Source organism: Lonchura striata, chromosome 31, assembly GCF_050655825.1.
Source record: "Lonchura striata isolate lonStrDom1 chromosome 31, ASM5065582v1, whole genome shotgun sequence".
Lineage (NCBI taxonomy): Eukaryota > Metazoa > Chordata > Aves > Passeriformes > Estrildidae > Lonchura > Lonchura striata.
Window position 1 is genome coordinate 6,713,789 of NC_140733.1, and position 19,705 is coordinate 6,733,493.

Below are 19,705 nucleotides of genomic sequence, written 5' to 3' on the forward strand. Positions count from 1 at the left end.
GGGTCCCCTATCCTCGGGATTCCAAATTCTGGGGATCCCCAGTCCCTGGGGTCCCCAGTCCTCGGGATCCCCAACCCCCAAATCCCAAATCCTTGGGATCCCTGATCCTCAGGGTCCCCAGTGCCTGGGATCCCCAATGCCCAGACCCCCAATCCCCAGACCCCCAATCCTCAGGGTCCCCAATCCCCAGACCCCCAATCCTCGGGGTCCCCAATCCCTGGGATCCCCAATGCCCAGACCCCCAATCCTCGGGGTCCCCAATCCCTAGACCCCCAATCCTCGGGGTCCCCAATCCCCAGACCCCCAATCCCCAGATCCCCAATCCTCGGGGTCCCCAGTCCCTGGGATCCCCAATCCCCAGACCCCCAGTCCTCGGGGTCCCCAATCCCCAGACCCCCAATCCTCGGGGTCCCGGCTCCTTCCCACACTCTCTCCCGGCATTGTCCATCCCCGGCAGCTCCGGCCGAGGTCCCGCGGTGCCGAGGCCCCGGTGTCCCGCTGGCTCCCGTGTTTTCCTTCGGGGCGGGACGGGCCCGGCTGCGCGGGACCCCCCGCGGCCGTGGGAAAACAACCCCCACCCCCACACCAGCTTTGCTTTTATTGTTTTTTATTCCAGCGCGGCCCGACAGTCCTCGACACGGAAATCTGGGGGGGCCCCACTCTGTGGTCGCTGCTGCCCCTTTGCTCTTCACGGGTGGTTGGAACCCCCTCCACACCCCAGTCCTGCTCATTCATCTGGCAGGAGCATCGAGGGCTGAGGATTTTGGGGGTCCCCTGGTGGGGGGTGGCACTAATGGGGCCCTGTGGAGTTGCTGGATGGGGTGGGCTGGAGAGGGACCTGGAGATGTCGGGCTTCGTCCTTCTGGGATTGCGTCCTGGTGGGGAGGGAGGGATGAGGAGGTTTGTGGTGCTGGGATGGGTGTCTGTCCATCCATCCATCATCCATCCATCCATCCATCCATCCATCCATCCATCCATCCATCCTTCCATCCATCCATCATCCATCCATCCCTCCATCCATCCATCCATCCATCCATCCTTCCATCCATCATCCATCCATCCATCCATCATCCATCCATCCATCCATCCATCCATCATCCATCCATCCATCATCCATCCATCCATCATCCATCCATCATCCATACATCCATCCATCCATCCATCATCCATCCATCATCCATCCATCCATCCATCCATCCATCCATCCATCCATCCATCCATCCATCATCCATCCATCATCCATCATCCATCCATCCCTCCCAACCAACTTCCATCCCTCCACCCCCCCCTTCAACCAACCCTTCTCTCCCTCTGTCCCACCCCCTGTCCCTCCCCATCCTCCATCCCATCCCAGCACCATCCCCGATCCACCATCCATCCCCTCCCCTCATCCCTGATCCTCTCCAGCCCCACCTTCCCTCCACCTCCTCCACAGTCTCGGGCAGCGCCATGTTCCGTGTCTCGGGCAGGAAGGCGGCCACCAGCCCCGACACCACGGGCGCGGCGCCGTAGATGACGAAGGGCAGCGCCGGGAAGAGCTCGCCCGCCATCTTCACCAGGGGGGCCATGATGCTGCCCAGCCGCGACATGGTGTTGGCCAAGCCCATGCCCGTCTGCCTGTGGGACACACGGAGCTCCCGAGGGCACCTGAGGGACCTGAGGGACCTGAGGGACCTGAGGGACCTGAGGGACCACCCCGGCACAGCCGCCCCGGCCACGCCCCAGCCTTACCGGATCACGGTGGGGTAGAGCTCGCCCGTGTAGAGGAAGACGCAGTTGAAGGACGCGGCCAAACAACCTTTCCCAAAAACGGCCAGGGCTGTCCGGACTGTCCGGAGCTCTGAGGGGACAGCGGGACACCTGGGAGTCACCTCAGTGTCCCTACCTGCGCTGAGTTCACTTGACAAGAGGAGACCCCAAACACCGGGATTGGGGCAAATCCCCCATAAAAAGGTAAAATTACCGAACCTGGGGGTTCCATCAACGGGCTGAGCTCATCCGGGCCCTCCCAGGAAGGTTGGAGATGAGGGGACACCACTGCCACCACCCCCGGCCTCACCTCGTGGCACCAAGACGTTGGCCAGGATGGCCAAGCCGGCCAGGATGAGGGTGATGGCCTGGGTGAAGCGGCGCCCCACGTAGGTGATGGTGAGGATGGACATCAGCTTGGCCGGGATGTCCACGGCGCCGAAGATCAGCTGGATCACGTAGATGTTGACCTCAAAGTTCTGCAGGTCCATGGCCAACCCGTAGTAGGCAAAGCTGGTGGAGAACCTGGGCCACGAGATGGGAGGGGGGATAAAATATCACCTGTGGGGAGGTGTGGGGTGGCATGGGGGGTCAAGGACGTAGAGGGGGATGGACAACCACCCACTGGTGTCCTCCACCGCCGGCCATACCACACGAAGCAGAGGCAGAAGGAGATGCGGCGCAGGACCGGCGTCCGGACCAGGTCAACCAGGGTGTGGCGGGTCTTTGACGACGTCATCTCCTTCTCCATGTGGGACCTCAGGGTCTGGAGGGACAGGGAGGGCTCTGGGATGGGCGGGGGGCACTGGGGACCCTCCAGGTCTGGGCAGGACGGGTGGAAAAGGGGAAGGGGGGTCATGGGTGGATGGTGGGATGGAGATGGTGGGTTCATGGATGGGTGGGTGGAGATGGAGGAGATGGAGGTGATGGATGCTGTTGAGGTGATGAAGATGAGTGGGTGGATGGACAGGATGCACAAGGGATGATGGATGGACAGCTGTCCATGGGGTAGATATTCAAGGGACCCCCTATAAAACACCCCAGGGACACCCTGGGGGACCCGATGGAGTCTTTTACTTCTATGTCGAGCTTGTCCCCTTCTTCCTTCTTCCCATTGATCCTGGCCACCTTCTGGAGCTCCTGCAGGGCCTGGTGGGACTTCCCCACCATGACGAGCCACCGTGCTGACTCCGTCAGCCACCTGCATGGGAGGGGACATCCCTCCATCAGTCATCCATGCATCATCCATGCATCATCCATCATCCATCATCCATCATCCATCCATCATCCATCATCCATCCACCCATCATCCATCCATCATCCATCCATCATCCATCCATCATCCATCATCCATCCATCATCCATCCATCCATCCATCCATCCATCCATCCATCCATCCATCCATCCATCATCCATCCATCCATCCATCCCTGTCCCTTCCTCCTCCTCACCAGGAGTAGAGGAAGAAGCCGAAGAAGGGCAGGGACACCACGAGCTGCAGCCGGCGCCAGTCAGGGACGGCGAAGGCGACGCCGGCCAGCAGGAACTGCCCGGTGGTGTAGCAGTACCCCATGAAGGTGCCCACCAGCGCCCGCATGTGTGTTGGCATCCACTCCAGTGCTGTGGGAAACGGCACGTGGGGACCAGCTGGGAGTGCCCACCACCACCCCAGGAGACACGGAGACCACCAGGATGGTACCCGGGGGACACGGACACCACTGGAATGGTGCCCAAGGGCCATGGAGACCATTGGGATAGTGCCCAACGGACATGGAGACCAGTAGGATGGTGCCCACAGGTATCCTAGGGGAACATGGAGCCCAGGGCAGGTTCTGGGGTGACATGGACCCACAGGTGCCAGGGGACATGGAGACCACCAGGACGGTGCCCAGGGGACATGGAGACCACCAGGATGGTTCCTGGAGGGCATGGAGACCACCAGGACAGTTCCTGGAGGGCATGGAGACCACCGGGATGGCTCCCAGAGGTTCAGGGGGTCACGGAGCCCACCCAGGTCGCAGCCAGGGCGGGTACCGGGCGCGGGGGTGACGTACAGAGGGAGACGCTGTTGAGGACGATGCCCGAGAAGGCCATGCCCGTCAGGAAGCGGAACAGGCAGTACACGGTGAAGGTGGGCGCGAAGGACGAGCAGGTGCCCATGGCGGCCATCTGCAGGTAGCACCAGGTGAGCACCGAGCGGCGGCCGAACCTGGGCAGGGAGGAGGAGGAGGAGGAGCAGGGGGTGAGGATGAAGAAATGGGGGCGGAGGAGGAGGGGGAAGAGGAAGAGGAGGGGAGGAAGACAGAGGAGGCGAGGAGAAAAAGGAGTTGAGGAGGAAAAAGAGGATGAGCAGAAGAAAGAAAGAGGAGGAGGAGGAGGGAATGAGGAGGAGGCAGAGAGGGTGAGAAGGTGAGAGGGTGAGAAGGTGAGAGGGTGAGAAGGTGAGAGGACCTCCCGGTGCCACCCCGCCCACCTGCAGGAGCTCCCCCTCACCTGTCTGAGAGCCCCCCGAAGAAGCCGCCCACCAGGACTCCGGCCATGTAGAGCGACTGCGCCAGCTGCTTGAGCCCGCGGGAGCTGCACACCAGGTCCCACTGCCGAGGGACGAGGACGTGGGGTGGGACAGAGATCAGGGTCCCCTCTGGCCTCCCAAACCCCAAACCCACCCGCGGTGGCCGGTAAGGTCAATGCATGGCCAGTGGAGAGGTGACACTTAATTCTCGGCCACCCTTGATGGCATTGCTGTGGTTGGAAGGTCCATCCAAGGCTCCTGTGACCCCCTGGTGACCCTCTTGTTGATGGCCACCAACTCCCCATCCCTCCCTTCTTCTCCTGGGGCTTCCTGGTGTTGAGCGTCTCCACCAAAGGTTGAGCCGGGAAGATGCTCCAGTTGGGAGAGGTCAATGCTGTGTTGGCAGCAGAGCCTTTGTTGGTGCCTCCAGGTGGGACCCACCCACGGGATTGGGTGAAAAGCCCACCAGAACCCCCCCAAAACCCCTCCACCACCGTCCCACCTCAGTGACGATGGTGCTGGTGAAGACGCTGCGGTCGTAGGTCCAACCGTCGCCGCATGGCTCCGTCTCCGGCCAAGAGCTGTTGGGCTCCGAACCATTGGCCTCCAAAAGCCACCACTGGGGCGTCACGAAGCGCCGGCACCGCTCCCCGCGGGGCACCCACACCCTCAGCAGGACCTCGGGGTCGAGGCCGCTGGCGTTGGCCTCCGGGCGCGGGCGGCACTGGTGGGCGCTGGTGGCGGCGGTGAAGTTCTGCAGGAGGTTGTGGCTGGCCATCATCAGCACGGGCAGGGACAGGAGCAGCACCGAGACCACCTGGAAGCGCCCCATGCCCCCCACGTGCTCCAGGAGGCTGCCGAAAGCCATCCTGCCACCACCGGGGCCCGGGAACGCCCCACAGCCATGCAGAACCCCGGATTTCGGGGGTTTCGCCCCAAAAACGCCTCCTTGTCCCACACGGCGCCTTCCCTCCACAGCACCCAGGGGTGGTCTCCTATATAACCCAGCCCAAGGGTGGTTTGGGTTAATGTTTGACTTCTCCGGGGGGTTTTTGGTGGGTTTCCAGCAGAAGAAGGCAAAAGTGCAGCGCAAAGGTGCCCAGGAGTGAAAAAAAAGGTGATTTAGGCGCAGAAGTCCCCTAAAATGGGGCAAAACTGGAGCGATTTGGGGCAGGAAGATGAGGAATATGGAATTCTTTTGAATTGTTATTTCATAGCGATGCCTTTTTGAGGGGAAAAGTCAGATTTTGGAGAGGGGGCGTCCAGGAGGTTGGGTGGGCACCGCAAGGAGAGGAGGTCTCCTGGCATGGACCAATGCCCGGCCCTCGGTGGCGCCTTTGGGTTAAATTTTAGTGATTTCGGTGGTCAAAAGGCGAGCGGAAGGTGCTGACGGAGGTGGCCCTGCCTGGGTCAGCGCATTCCCCGCCGGGGTTAATTTTTGATGGGGACTTGATGGGGCCAAGGGACACGTCCGAAACGGGAGCAAGGGCCAAGGTGGCTTCGGGGGACAGGAATCGGGGAAGGGGCGTCGCGGCGGCGCCGGGATGGGGCCGGGCAGGATTCGGGAGCTCCTGGAGCTTCTCTGGGATTTGAGGGATTGGAGTTTGGAGTTCTTGAGGATTGGCTTGTTGGAGGTGACATCCAGCGTGGTGCTCTTGGTGCCACCTTATCTGAGGTGACTTTGGGGACACAGTTCTTGGGCACCATCCTACTGGAGAAGGTGACGAGGTGTCATTAAAAACGGGGGTTTTGGGTGCCACCTCATTGACGGACAAGGTTGTGGGGTGTCCTCCTGTGGAGATGACCTCCAAAAAACGGGGTCCTTGGTCATCTCCTTATTGGAAGTGACCTCAGGGACACAATTCGTGGGCACTGTCCCATGGGAGGTGACCTCGGACGTGGCTGTCAGGGGTGACCTGGGGGGGCACAGAGAAGACCCCGAGACATGTCCCCACCAGAGCTGTTTTATTCCCACCCGGATGTCCCTGCCCCAACAGGAGGTCACCAGTCACGACCGAGGTCTCCCCCTCAAGCTGTGGGGACCCCTGCGGTGGTGGCCGCTGGTGGCCGGGGCTGGGGCGCTGCGTCCACCCCCAGGGTCCCTCAGGCCTCCTTCAGGGGGGACCTGTCCTGGGGCTGGAGCGCGATCTTCTCCTTGGGGTCACCTGCTGGCTTCTGCTTGGTCCTGGAGGGAGGAGGAGGAGGAGGAGGAGGAGGAGGAGGAGGAGGAGGAGGAGGAGGAGGGTCATGGCAAAGGGAGAGTGGCCCAGGCTGAGCATTCAGCCAATCACAGAGCTCGTTCTTCTGCCAAAATCCCCATCCACCTGTCCCTCAATGCAGCCAAGGGTCCCTTGACCCTGAACCTCTTTGTGGCTGGGGTTGTCCATCATTGTCCATCATCCATCCATTGCCAATCATCCAACCATCCGTTGTCCATCCATTGTCCATCATTGGCCATCATCATCCATCACTGTCCATCACCCATCCATTGTCCATGTAACCATCCATGCATCATCCATCACTCAACCATACACTGTCCATCATCCAACCATCATTCAATCATCATCCATCCATCCAAAATCCATCCATCCATCATCCATCCATCCATCCATCCATCCATCATCCATCCATCCATCCGTCATCCATCATCCATCATCCATCCATCCATCCATCCATCCATCCATCTTCCATCCATCCATTCATCCATCCATCCATCCATCATCCATCCATCCATCCATCATCCATCCATCTTCCATCCATCCATCCATTCATCCATCCATCCATTCATCCATCCATCCATCATCCATCCATCCATCATCCATCCATCCATCCATCCATCCATCCATCCATCCATCCATCCATCATCCATCCAAAATCCATCCATCCATCATCCATCCATCCATCCATCCCCCACCCTCCCTGCCACCCACCTGTTCTCCACCTCCTCGATGGTGTCGGGCAGCGGCGTGTTGAGTGTCTCGGGCAGGAACGCGGCCGCCACGGCGGCCACCACAGGGGCCACCCCGTAGACGGCGGGGGGCAGGAAGGGGTAGTACTCGTCCATCATCTTCACCAGCGGCGCCACGATGCCGCCCACGCGCGCCATGGTGCTGCCGAAGCCCAGCCCCGTCTGCCTGCGGCGCCGGGAGGGTCATGGGCGGCACGGAGCACCCTGGGGTGCCCGGGGAGGCGTCCCCAGGACCCGCCCCACCGCAGGGACCTGGGGCCGGGGCGATACCTGATGGGCGTGGGGTAGAGCTCGGTGGTGTAGAGGAAGACGCAGTTGAAGGAGGCGGACAGGCAGCCCTTGCCGATGACGGCCAGCGCCGTGCGCACCGTCTGCAGCTCTGCGGGGACACCGCGGCTCGGCCACCGAGCGGGGGGACATGGGGACACCAGGGCTTGACCACCGTGCGGGGCCACCTCGGGCAGGTGGGGATGGGGCAGGGAGGGAGGATGGAGGGATGGGGAAGTCAGTGGTCACACAGGGATGGAAACATGGAGAAAGACGATCTGGGGACATTGATGACCCAGGTGTTGGAGAACCCCCTCCACACCCACCTGTGGGCACAAAGATGTTGGCCACGATGACCAGTCCCGCGAAGAACAAGGCCACCATGAGCGAGAGCCGCCGGCCGACGTAGCTCAGGGACACGGTCACCACCACCTTGGCCGGAAAGTCAACGGCGCCGAAAATCACCTGGATGAGGTAAATGCTGACCCCGAAGTTCTGCAGGTCCATGGCCAAGCCGTAGTAGGAGAAACTGATGGAGAACCTGGAGCGAGGTGGGAGTGGGGGGACCTTGAGGTGACATCACCCTCCTGGGATGGGCAGGTGGGAGAGGAGAGGACTGGGAGGCAGTTGGATGGGTGGGGTCACTGGTTGGGTGTCCAGGTGTCCATCCTTCCCTTCATCCATCTGTGAGCCTGACCAGCCATCTGTCCATCCATCCATCCATCCATCCATCCATCCATCCATCATCCATCCATCCATCCATCCATCCATCCATCATCCATCCATCCATCCATCCATCATCCATCCATCCATCATCCATCCATCTATCCATCCATCCATCCATCCATCCATCCATCCATCCATCCATCATTCATCCGTCATCCATCATCCATCCGTCATCCATCATCCATCCATCCATCATCCATCCATCCATCCATCCATCCATCATCCATCCATCCATCATCCATCCATCCATCATCCATCCATCATCCATCCATCCATCCATCCATCATCCATCCGTCATCCATCATCCATCCGTCATCCATCATCCATCCATCCATCATCCATCCATCCATCCATCCATCATCCATCATCCATCCATCCATCCATCCATCATCCATCCGTCATCCATCATCCATCCGTCATCCATCATCCATCCATCCATCATCCATCCATCCATCATCCATCCATCATCCATCCATCCATCCATCCATCATCCATCCGTCATCCATCATCCATCCGTCATCCATCATCCATCCATCCATCATCCATCCATCCATCATCCATCCATCCATCCATCCATCATCCATCATCCATCCATCCATCCATCCATCCATCCATCCATCCATCCATCATCCATCTCTCCCTCTCTCCGTCCCTCCTCGCCCCCAGCCCCACCAGACGATGGAGAGGCAGAAGAAGATGTGGCGGATCACGGGGGTCTGGACCAGGTCGGAGATGGTGTAGGAGGATTTCAGAGCTGCCAACTCCTCCTTCATGTTGGACTTCAACATCTGGGAGAGGGGAAAGGGAAGAGGTGGGGGGGCTGGAACCCCCACCCCACCCTCCACGCCCACCATGGGGCCACCAGACCTCCACCGTGATCTTCTCCCCCTCCTCCTTCCGGTTGTTGAAGGTGGCCACGCGCTGCAGGACCTTCACCGCCCGGTCAGCTTTGCCCGAGAGCACCAACCACCGCGCCGACTCCGCCAACCACCTGCCGCCGGCGAGGGGAAACTGAGGCACAGCCATCACCCCCCGCGCCCCCACGGCCTCCCCGAGGGGCCCAACGTCCTACCAGGAGTAGAGGAGGAAGACGAAGAAGGGCAGGGACACGGAGAGCTGGAGCCAGCGCCAGTGGGGGACGGCGTAGGCCACCCCGGCCAGGATGATCTGGCCCAGGGTGTAGGCGAAGCCGGTGATGGCCACGGTGATGGCGCGGTAGGGCGTGGGGATCCACTCCACCACTGCCAGGGACACGGGGACATGGCTCGCTCCGCGTGTCCCCGGAGCGCCGGGACCCTCGTGGGCGGAGCGGCCGCCCCAGCGCGGTCACACGTGGCCGTGCCCCCGGCGTGGCCGCAGCCATGTCCTCGCCCACGGACACGGGGACGTCCCCTCCTTGACCGCTGGGTTGTCCCCACCCAGGACCATTGGGGTGTCCACCTCCATGGCCATGGCTATGCCCCACCCCTGAGCACGGGCTGTCCCTGTGTCCCCTCACCCAGGCAGGCGATGCTGAGGCCGAAGCCGGACAGCGCCATCCCGCCGGCGAAGCGGAAGACGCAGTAGGAGGCGTAGGTGGGCGCGAAGGCCGTGCACGTCCCCATCACCCCCAGCTGCAGGTAGGACCACATCAACATGGCCTTGCGCCCAAACCTGCAACAGGAGCCACTGGGAGCCACTGGGAGCCACCAGGGAAACTGAGGCACAGAGGCGGGGGGGTCTCTGCTGCCTTTACCTGTCTGAGAGGCCCCCCAGGACCAGGGCGCCCACCAGGACCCCGGCCATGTAGATGGACTGGGCCATCTGCCGCAGCTGCCGGTAGGCACAGACCAGGTCCCACTGCCGGGACAGGGGGACATCTGCCAGTGTCAGTCCCTCCTTCTTCCTCTGATCCATCATCCATCCATCATCCATCCTCCATCATCCATCCATCATCCATCATCCATCCATCCATCCATCCATCATCCATCCATCCATCATCCATCCATCTTCCATCCATCCATCATCCATCCATCCATCATCCATCATCCATCCATCATCCATCCATCCATCATCCATCCTCCATCATCCATCCATCATCCATCCATCATCCATCCTCCATCATCCATCATCCATCCATCATCCATCCATCATCCATCCATCCATCATCCATCCATCCATCCATCCATCCATCATCCATCCATCCATCCATCCATCCATCCATCCATCCATCCATCCATCCATCATCCATCCATCCATCCATCATCCATCCATCATCCACCCATCCATCCCTTGTCTGTCCCTCCCTCCCACCTCCCCCAAGATCCCACCCCCTCCCCACAGAGCTGTTGTCTCCCCATGGACACCGTGGTCACCTCCCCACCCTCCCCGTCCCCGCGTCCCCGTCCCCACCTCGGTGACGATGGTGGACACGTAGATGCTGCGGTCGTAGTCCCAGCCGTCACGGCACGGCTCGGTGGCCCGGGCACCGCCGGTGGCATTGGCCACGTAGCGCCGGCAGGACCCCAGGGTGACATCAGGGGACCCTGGGGTGACATTGGACCACCCCATCGCGGCACCAGTGGGCCCCAGGCTGCCATTGGAGGACCCCCAGGTGGCATCAGGCCGGACATGGGTGTCACTGGGTGTCCCTGCGGTGCCATCGAGCGTGACGTGGGTGGCACCGGGGCTGGGGACGCCACTGGGGGACCTCAGGGTGGCACCAGGTGACCCCGAGGTGCCACCAGGAGACCCGAGGACGGCGTCGGAGGCCCTCGAGGTGTCCCGAGGATGGGCTGAGGTGGCATCGGGGGTGGCTCCGAGCGGCGCGGGCGCGACGCTGGGGACAGCGGGGACGCGGCAGCGGTGCGGGGGCACGGCGGCGGTGAAGTTCTGCAGCAGGTTGTGGCTGGCCATGAGCAGGATGGGCACCGCCAGCAGCGCCGTCTGCAGCACCTGGAAGCGGCCCAGGCCCCCGACCTGCGCCAGCAGCGCCGCGAACGGCATGGCGGGGACACCGCTGGCTTGGGGACACCGCTGGAGATGGGGACACCGCCGGCTTGGGGACACCGTGGGACACGGGGACACCGCTGGAGATGGGGACACTGCTGGACACAGGGACACCACTGGAGATGGGGACACCGCTGGACACGGGGACACTGCTGGACACGGGGACACTGCCAGACACAGGGACACTACGGGACATGGGGACACTGATGGACACGGGGACACTGCTGGAGATGGGGACACTGCTGGAGATGGGGACACTGCCAGACACGGGGACACCGCTGGAGATGGGGACACTGCCAGACACGGGGACACTGCTGGACACGGGGACACTGATGGACACAGGGACACCGCTGGACACGGGGACACCGCTGGACACAGGGACACCGCTGGAGATGGGCACACTGCCAGACACGGGGACACTGCTGGACACAGGGACACTGCCAGCCTGGGGGACGGTGCCACCCAGGGGGATGGCAGCACTCATGGGGACACCGCAATCCATGGGGACACCACAATCCCTGGGGACACCAGTGGACACAGGGACACAGGGCCCTGGGGACACCCAAGACATGGGGACGTCACCTGTGGGGACACCACCACCCCCACTGGGGCTTCATCAACTGAGGGGACACCATGAAACACGGGGACCTGGGGCGTGGGGACATCTTCAGCCATGGGGATGGCAGGACATGGAGACACGGGGACAGAGGGACACCATCCCAGGGGACACAGCCACCCCAGGGCCATGGGGACACGGGACGGGGTGGGCACCGCTGGGAGTGCTGAGCTGGGGCCACCAGGATGTGGGGACAGGGGACACCACGGGGACCCAGAGATGGGGAGGGGACACGGGGCAGGGGTGTGGTGACCACTGGGGACGGTGTCACCGCTTGCGTCACGCGTCCCCAACCCCTCTGATGTCCCCAGCATGTCCCTGTCCCTGCTCCACCTCGGCGCAGCTCCCCAGGGATGGGGACATCCGGCCAGCTGTGACTCCGTGTCCCCAAGGTGAAGGGTGCCCCCTGTGGTGTCCCCAAACCCTCCCTGATGTCCCCACCGTTCTCCTCCATGTCCCCAAGCTGTCCCGTGTCCCCTCTGTGATTTCCCCAGCCCAAGCCATGGCCCCACCACACCCCCAATGCTCCCAGTGTCCCCCCACGATGTCCCCAACCTGCCCAATGTCCCCTCCCCTCCCTAAGAGAGTGTCCCCAACCCCCCCACGATGTCCCCAACCCCTCGCTGGTGCCCCAAGCTGTTCCCATGTCCCCCCACAGTGTCCCCACCCCATCCTGTAACCCCCCGATGTCCCCCCCCTCCATCCCCGCCTCGTTGTGCCCCCCAGTCCTGTCCCAGGAATGTCCCCAAGTGTCCCCAGGTGTCCCCAGGTGTCCTCCAGGTGCCGCCCCCATCCCGAGGTCCCCCCACTGTCCCCATCTGTTGTCCCCTCCCAGTTTGCTCCCCCCGACCCCACCGGACCCCCTGTCCCGGGGGTCCCCCCAATTGTCCCTGTCCCCTGTGCCAGGGGTCCTCCCCGCTGTCCTCCCGTGTCCCCACCTGTGCTGTCCCTGTCCCTGTCCCCCTGTCCCTGTCCCTCTGTCCCTGTCCCTGTCCCTGTCCCTGTCCCTGTCCCCCTGTCCCTGTCCCTGTCCCTGTCCCTTTGTCCCTGTCCCCCTGTCCCAATCCCTGTCCCCCTGTCCCTGTCCCCCTGTCCCTGTCCCTGTCCCTTTGTCCCTCTGTCCCTGTCCCCCTGTCCCAATCCCTGTCCCCCTGTCCCTGTCCCTGTCCCTGTCCCTCTGTCCCTGTCCCCCTGTCCCTGTCCCTGTCCCCCTGTCCCTCTGTCCCTGTCCCCCTGTCCCTGTCCCTCTGTCCCTGTCCCCCTGTCCCTCTGTCCCTGTCCCTCTGTCCCTGTCCCTGTCCCAATCCCTGTCCCAATCCCTGTCCCTGTCCCCCTGTCCCCCTGTCCCAATCCCTGTCCCCCTGTCCCAATCCCTGTCCCTGTCCCCCTGTCCCAATCCCTGTCCCCCTGTCCCTGTCCCCCTGTCCCAATCCCTGTCCCCCTGTCCCCCTGTCCCTGTCCCGGCTCCCCCCGTGTCCCACCTGCGCTGCCGCCGCTGTCCCTGTCCCTCTCCCCGGTCCCGGTTCCCGTCCCGGTCCCGGTCGCGGTCCCTGCTCGCTCCGTTACACAACGAGGCCAAAAGCGCCGCTTTTGGTGCCCCCGGGATTAACGGGGGGGGGCGAATTCCAGCGCCGCGGGGGGGTCCGGACGCCTCCGGGTCCCCCCGCCCGCCCGCCCGGGGTCTCTGCGGCCCCACGGGGACACCCCCCTAGACCAGCACCCCCTCCCCACACTTAGGGACCCCCACCCCCTGTTGGTGCCCCCCCCGGACCCCAAAGAGCCCCCAGGAGCCCCTCTGGACCCCACAGAGCCCCCCGAGATCCCCCAAACCCCTCTAGACCCCCCCAGCCCCCTCTAGACCACCCCCAAGCCCCTACAGACCACCCCCAAACCCCTACAGACCCCCCCAGCCCCTCTAGACCACCCCCAAACCCCTACAGACCACCCCCAAACCCTCTAGACCACCACCAAACCCCTCTAGACCCCCCCAGCCCCTCTAGACCACCCCCAAACCCCTCTAGACCACCCCCAAACCCCTCTAGACCCCCCCAGCCCCTCTAGACCACCCCCAAACCCCTACAGACCACCCCCAAACCCTCTAGACCACCCCCAAACCCCTACAGACCACCCCCAAACCCCTACAGACACCCCCCAGCACCTACAGACCACCTCCAGCCCCTATAGACCACCCCCAAACCCCTCTAGACCACCCCCAAATCCCTATAGACCACCCCCAAACCCCACAGACCCCCCCAAACCCCACAGACCCCCCCTAAAGAGCCCCTAAAATCCTTTTAAATCTCCTTCCGGGCCCTGGCAGCCCTGCAGAGGCCTGGAGCAGCTCACTGACCCCCCTCCAGCACCCCTTTAGGGTCCTACACCCTTGAACCCCTTTTTTAGGGTCCTACACCCTTGAAACCCCCCCATTTAGGGTCCTCCAACCTTTAATCTCCCCCTTTTAGGTTTCTACAACCTTTAATCTCCCCCTTTTAGGGTCTTACAACCTCTCACCCCCCCTTTTAGGGTCCTAGAACCTTTAAACCCTTTTTTAGGGTCCTACCCCCCCGGCAGGTCCCTCGAGATCCTACAAGTCCCCTGCAGGTCCCAAACCCCCCCAGACACCCCGAGAATCCCCCCGCCGGTGCCTGCAGCCCCCCAGAATTCCCCGATAGCCCCCCCACCCCCCACAGCTGCACCTCCCCCATGGGTCCCTAGAGATCCCCCAAAACCCCCCGAGACCCCCCAAAACCCCCCCAAAACCCCCCGAGACCCCCCAAAACCCCCCGAGACCCCCCAAAACCCCCCGAGACCCCCCAAACCCCCCCCAAAATCCCCCGAGACCCCCCAAAACCCCCCCAAAACCCCCCAAACCCCCCCGAGACCCCCCAAAATCCCCCACGGACCCCACAGCGCCCCGGGGGCTCCGCCGCCCCCTGGCGGCCGAGAAAGGAAACGCGCATTGGGGGGGGTCCCGGGAATTTGGGGGGGTCCTGAAAATTTGGGGAGGGGGTTCAGAGGTTTGAGATGCCCGGATCTTGGGGCGGGGGCGTCCCGGACTTTGGAGGGGGGTCCCAGGGTTTTTGGGGGAGGGGTCCCAAGGTTTTTTTGGGGGGGTCCCAGTGTTTTAAGGGAGGAATTCAGGGTTTGGGGGGGAGTCCCAGGGTTTTTGGGAGGGGGTCCTAGGGTTCTTTGGGGGGGTCCCAGTGATTTTAGGGGAGGAATTCAGGGTTTGGGGAGAGATCCCAGTGTTTTTGGGGGGGTCCCAGTGTTTTTGGGGGGGTCCCAGGGTTTTTGGAGGGGGGGGGTCCCAGTGTTTTAAGGGAGGAATTCAGGGTTTGGGGGGGGGTCCCAGTGTTTTTGGGGGGGTCCCAGTGTTTTTGGGAGGGTCCCAGTGTTTTTGGGGGAGGTCCCAGTGATTTTAGGGAAGGAATTCAGGGTTGGGGGGAGGGGTCCCAGCGTTTTTGGGGGGTCCCAGGATTTGGGGTCTCCCAGGGTTGTGTTTTTGGGGGGGTCCATATGGAAACAGGAATTTATTGAGCCGATACAAAACCCCCGACTCAGCAAACGCCCCCCAAAGTGCCCCAAAATCAACCCCCGGCCCCCCCCACCCCCAAAAAGGGGTCCCAGGTGTGTCCGGGGGGGTCCCGGGAGCCCGGGCTGAGCCCCCCCCAGAATTCCTGACACCAGTGGGGCAGGGAGGGGGTCCCAGTGCTCCCAGCACCCCCCAGCCCCCCCAAACTGGTGCCAGGCCCAGCCCCCAGCAAGGCCCAACTGGGAGGCGCCGCCCGGCCCCGGAATGGGGGAAAACTCTGGAGAAACGGGTAAAAATTGTGGGGGGGGTCGCTAGGAATCGTAATCTTCATCCTCCTCCTCTTCCTCGCGGGCGCGGGGGGGGCCGGGGGCCGGGGGGAGCCCCCCCGGGAGCCCCCCCGGGAGGCTGGGGGGGCCCAGGGGGGCGAAGGGGACCCCGGGGCTGCGGGAAGAGGCGTCAGTGAAGGGGGGAAACCCCCCAAAAAAACCCCAAATCCCCCCAAATCCCCCCCAAAGACACGGGGGGGGGCAACCCCGATCCACCCAACCCCCCCCCAGGGACTCAGGGAGGGGGGAACACCCCAAAGCCCCCCAAAAAAAACCAAAAACGCCCCCAAAAAACCCCCAGAGACACGGGGGGGGCAACCCCGATCCACCCAACCCCCCCACAGGGACTCAGGGAGGGGGGAACACCCCAAAACCCCCCGAAACAACCCCAAAAACGGCCCAGGTGTTGTCGGGACCACCCCAAAAACGCCCCCGGTGCTCTCTGCCCCCCCGGCCCCACCTGGCGAAGGGGAGCGGGGCCGGGGGGGGCTGAGGGGGGGTCTCCTCGTCCCCGTCGCTGTCGCTGTCCTCAGACTCCTCCTGGGGGGACACGGGGGGACAATGTGGGGACCCCAAACCCACCCCGGGGACCCCAAACCCTCCCCGGGGACCCCAAACCCTCCCCACGCCCAGGGACCCCCAAAACCCCTCCCCAGAGGGGTCCCGGAAACCCCAAACCCACCCGGGACCCCCCAAATCCCCCCCCACCAGCAGTGACCCCACAACCAGGAACGGCCAATCCCCTTCAGGGGGGACCCCCAAAATCCCCCAGGGTCCCCCCAAAGGAAACTCAAGGGTCCAGGTGCCCCCAAAACCCCTCAAACCCCGCCCCACCTCCAGCTCTGGGTTGGTTCCCAAATGTCCCTTGGCCCCGGGACCCACCAAAACACCCCCGGGACCCCCCAAAATCCACCCGGGACCCCCAAAATCCCCCCGGGACCCCCAAAACCCCTCTGGGACCCCCCAAAACCCCCCCACCTCCTGCTCCGAGTCTGTCCCCGACTGTTTTGGGGTCCCCTTGGCCCCGGGACCCCCGTTCTTGCGGCCACTGCCTGGGCGGCGCCCCCTGAAAGAGACCCCCCCCCAATTAGAGACCCCCCAAAATTAGAGACCCCTGCCCCCAAAACTGCCCCAAATCCCAGCCTGCACCCCAAAATCCCTCCTAACGCCCCCGTCAGGGACCTCAGGTGTGCCAAGGTGCCCCCAGGTACCCCAGGACCCCCCCCAGGTGTCCAGGGGTGTCCCCAAGATATCCAGGGGTGTCCCCCAGGTGTCCAGGGGTGTCCCCGGGGTGTCCAGGGGTGTCCCCAGGTGTCCCCCAGGTATCTAGGGGTGTCCCCAAGGTGTCCAGGGGTGTCCCCAGGTGTCCAGGGGTGTCCCCGGGGTGTCCCCCAGGTATCTAGGGGTGTCCCCAAGGTGTCCAGGGGTGTCCCCGGGGTGTCCAGGGGTGTCCCCAGGTGTCCCCCAGGTATCTAGGGGTGTCCCCAAGGTGTCCAGGGGTGTCCCCCAGATATCCAGGGGTGTCCCCAAGGTGTCCAGGGGTGTCCCCCAGATATCCAGGGGTGCCCCCAAGGTGTCCAGGGGTGTCCCCCAGATATCCAGGGGTGTCCCCAAGATATCCAGGGGTGTCCCCAGGTGTCCCCGAGGTGTCCCCAGGTGTTCCCAAGGTGTCCCCGAGGTGTTCAGGGGTGTCCCCAGATATCCCTCAGGTTTCCCAGGGCTGTCCCCAGGTGTCCCCCAGGTGTCCCCGGGTGCCCCCCAGGTATCGGAGCGTGTCCCAGGTGTGCCCCACCTGCGGGGTCCCCGCTCGCCGTCGCCGTGGGGGTCGTCGCCGTCCCCCTGCATGTCGGGCACGGCGGCCACCAGGTCCTTGAGGAAGTCGAACTGCTGCTCCAGCTCGATGCACTGCTTCCTGTGGGCGGGGCCTCAGACCACGCCCACCCGCCCTGCCACGCCCACCCCACCTGGGACAGACCACACCCACCTGGCCACACCCACCGCACCTGGGACAGGCCACACCCAGCCCCAAAAGGGGCCTCAGGTGTGTCAGGGACCCTTCCCCACCTCCCAGAGGTGTCCCAGGCAGGTGGAGACAGGTGGGACATTGGGGACAGGTGGGACAGGAAGGACAGGTGGGGACACGTGAGACAGGTGGGGACAGGTGGGAGAGGGGGGACATTGAGGACAGGTGGGAGAGGAGGGACAGGTAGGACAGGTGGGACAGGTGGGACAGGTGGAGACAGGTGGGACGGGGGGACAGGTGTGACACTGGGCACTCACAGGTGGGACAGGTGTGACACTGGGCACTCACAGGTGGGACACTGGAGACACTGGGGACAGGTAGGATGGGGGGACAGGTGTGACACTGGGCACTCACAGGTGGGACACTGGGGACACTGGGGACAGGTGGGACGGGGGACAGGTGTGGCACTGGGCACTCACAGGTGGGACAGGTGTGGCACTGGGCACTCACAGGTGGGACACTGGGGACATTGGGGACAGGTGGGACGGGGGACAGGTGTGGCACTGGGCACTCACAGGTGGGACACTGGGGACATTGGGGACAGGTGGGACGGGGGACAGGTGTGACACTGGGCACTCACAGGTGGGACACTGGAGACACTGGGGACAGGTGGGACGGGGGGACAGGTGTGACACTGGGCACTCACAGGTGGGACGTCGTCATGGTCTTGGCGTTGCGGGACTGCGTGACGTGGCACGCCTTGCGCAGCAGCGACTCCAGGAACAGCTCCAGCGCCCGCGCTGCCACGCTAAGGACGGCCAGGTACGCAGGTGGCACCCGCGGGTGCAGGTGAACCCTCCCAGCGCCCCCCAGCACGGGCAGCCTCAGCTGGCACAGGTAGGGGCACCTGGGGGGCCGGGCTGTGCAAGGCGGGGGAGCCCAGGTGAGCAGGGCGGGGTCCCAGAGGTGCCCAGGTACACAGGGTGGGGTCCCTGAGGTGCCCAGGTGAGCAGGGAGGGGTCCCAGAGGTGCCCAGGTGAGCAGGGAGGGGTCCTGGGGCGGGGCCCAGGTGAGCAGGGCGGGGTCCAAGATGTGCCCAGGTGGGGTCCCAGGGTGCCCAGGTGTGCAGGGCAGGGTCCCAGGGTGCCCAGGTGAGCAGGGCAGGGTCCCAGAGGTGCCCAGGTGAGCAGGGAGGGGTCCTGGGGCGGGGCCCAGGTGAGCAGGGTGGGGTCCCAGAGGTGCCCAGGTGAGCAGGGCGGGGTCCCAGGGCGGGGCCCAGGTGTGCCAGAGGATACAGATGATGACGGGCACAGCGGCCGCCACCTTCCCGATCTCCTCGTCCGTCTGCATGATCTTCTTGATCCGCGCCTGCCACAGAGCCCCGCCCTCACCTGAGCCCCGCCCTCACCTGAACAACCCCCCCTCACCTGAACCCCCTCACCTGCACAGCCCCACCCTCACCTGCACAGCCCCCCCTCACCTGAACCCCCTCACCTGCAGGACCCCATCCTCACCTGAGCCCCGCCCACCCCAGGCCCCGCCCCTCACGCGCGGCCCCGCCCGCCCAAGCCCCGCCCCCTCCCCGTTCCCACGGCGCCCCCGTGGCCCCGCCCCCGTTGCCATGGCGCCGAGACCCCGCCCGTTGCCGCGGTAACCCCCGCGCGCCCCCCCCGCCCCCGTTGCCATGGTAACCGCCCCCTCCCCGTTGCCATGGCGCCCCCGTCCCCCCTCAGCCGGTACCGGCGGGAAGCGCGCGTTGTATTTCTTCTTCTTGCTCGGCATGGCCGCCTCGCTGGCCCCGGCGGGATCGCGGAGGCTCCGGCCCGGCCCCGCTGCCGCCGCTCCCGGCCCGGCCCCGGCCCCGGCCCCGGCCCCGCTCGGCTCCGCCGCGGCCTCCCCGCCCCGCCCCTTCCGGGACGAGGCCACGCCTCTTCCCGCAAGAAAAGCGCGCCCCGCCCCGCCGGCGGCCGCGCCAGTTTGGCCACGCCCCCTGGAGGCGAAACCACGCCCCCCCGGATGGGAAACCACGCCCCCAGCCGCCATGACCACGCCCCCAGC

At 64.1% G+C, this 19,705-nt stretch overlaps 3 protein-coding genes across 3 annotated transcripts; all 3 read right to left on the reverse strand.

Moving 5' to 3' along the window:
- Positions 1–590: 590 nt before the first annotated feature.
- On the reverse strand, positions 591–6,091 carry LOC146764823 (solute carrier family 22 member 6-B-like). The gene is made up of 9 exons (XM_085563623.1): positions 4,764–6,091; positions 4,243–4,343; positions 3,804–3,958; positions 3,201–3,369; positions 2,827–2,950; positions 2,400–2,515; positions 2,060–2,274; positions 1,732–1,840; positions 591–1,617 (listed from the first exon to the last, which is right to left on the reverse strand). The coding sequence occupies exons 1-9, from the start codon at positions 5,127–5,129 to the stop codon at positions 1,236–1,238; spliced, it is 1,737 nt and encodes a 578-aa protein (XP_085419749.1). The 5' UTR covers positions 5,130–6,091; the 3' UTR covers positions 591–1,235.
- Positions 6,092–6,209: 118 nt separating this feature from the next.
- LOC146764824 (solute carrier family 22 member 6-A-like) lies at positions 6,210–11,220 on the reverse strand. The gene is made up of 10 exons (XM_085563622.1): positions 10,614–11,220; positions 9,958–10,061; positions 9,721–9,875; positions 9,295–9,463; positions 9,090–9,213; positions 8,895–9,010; positions 7,823–8,037; positions 7,500–7,608; positions 7,192–7,395; positions 6,210–6,446 (listed from the first exon to the last, which is right to left on the reverse strand). The coding sequence occupies exons 1-10, from the start codon at positions 11,205–11,207 to the stop codon at positions 6,365–6,367; spliced, it is 1,872 nt and encodes a 623-aa protein (XP_085419748.1). The 5' UTR covers positions 11,208–11,220; the 3' UTR covers positions 6,210–6,364.
- A 4,121-nt stretch (positions 11,221–15,341) lies between these two features.
- Positions 15,342–19,584, reverse strand: LOC146764825 (uncharacterized). The gene is made up of 7 exons (XM_085564002.1): positions 19,388–19,584; positions 18,943–19,015; positions 18,354–18,447; positions 17,477–17,596; positions 16,663–16,750; positions 16,145–16,224; positions 15,342–15,799 (listed from the first exon to the last, which is right to left on the reverse strand). The coding sequence occupies exons 1-7, from the start codon at positions 19,427–19,429 to the stop codon at positions 15,670–15,672; spliced, it is 627 nt and encodes a 208-aa protein (XP_085420128.1). The 5' UTR covers positions 19,430–19,584; the 3' UTR covers positions 15,342–15,669.
- Positions 19,585–19,705: the final 121 nt, after the last annotated feature.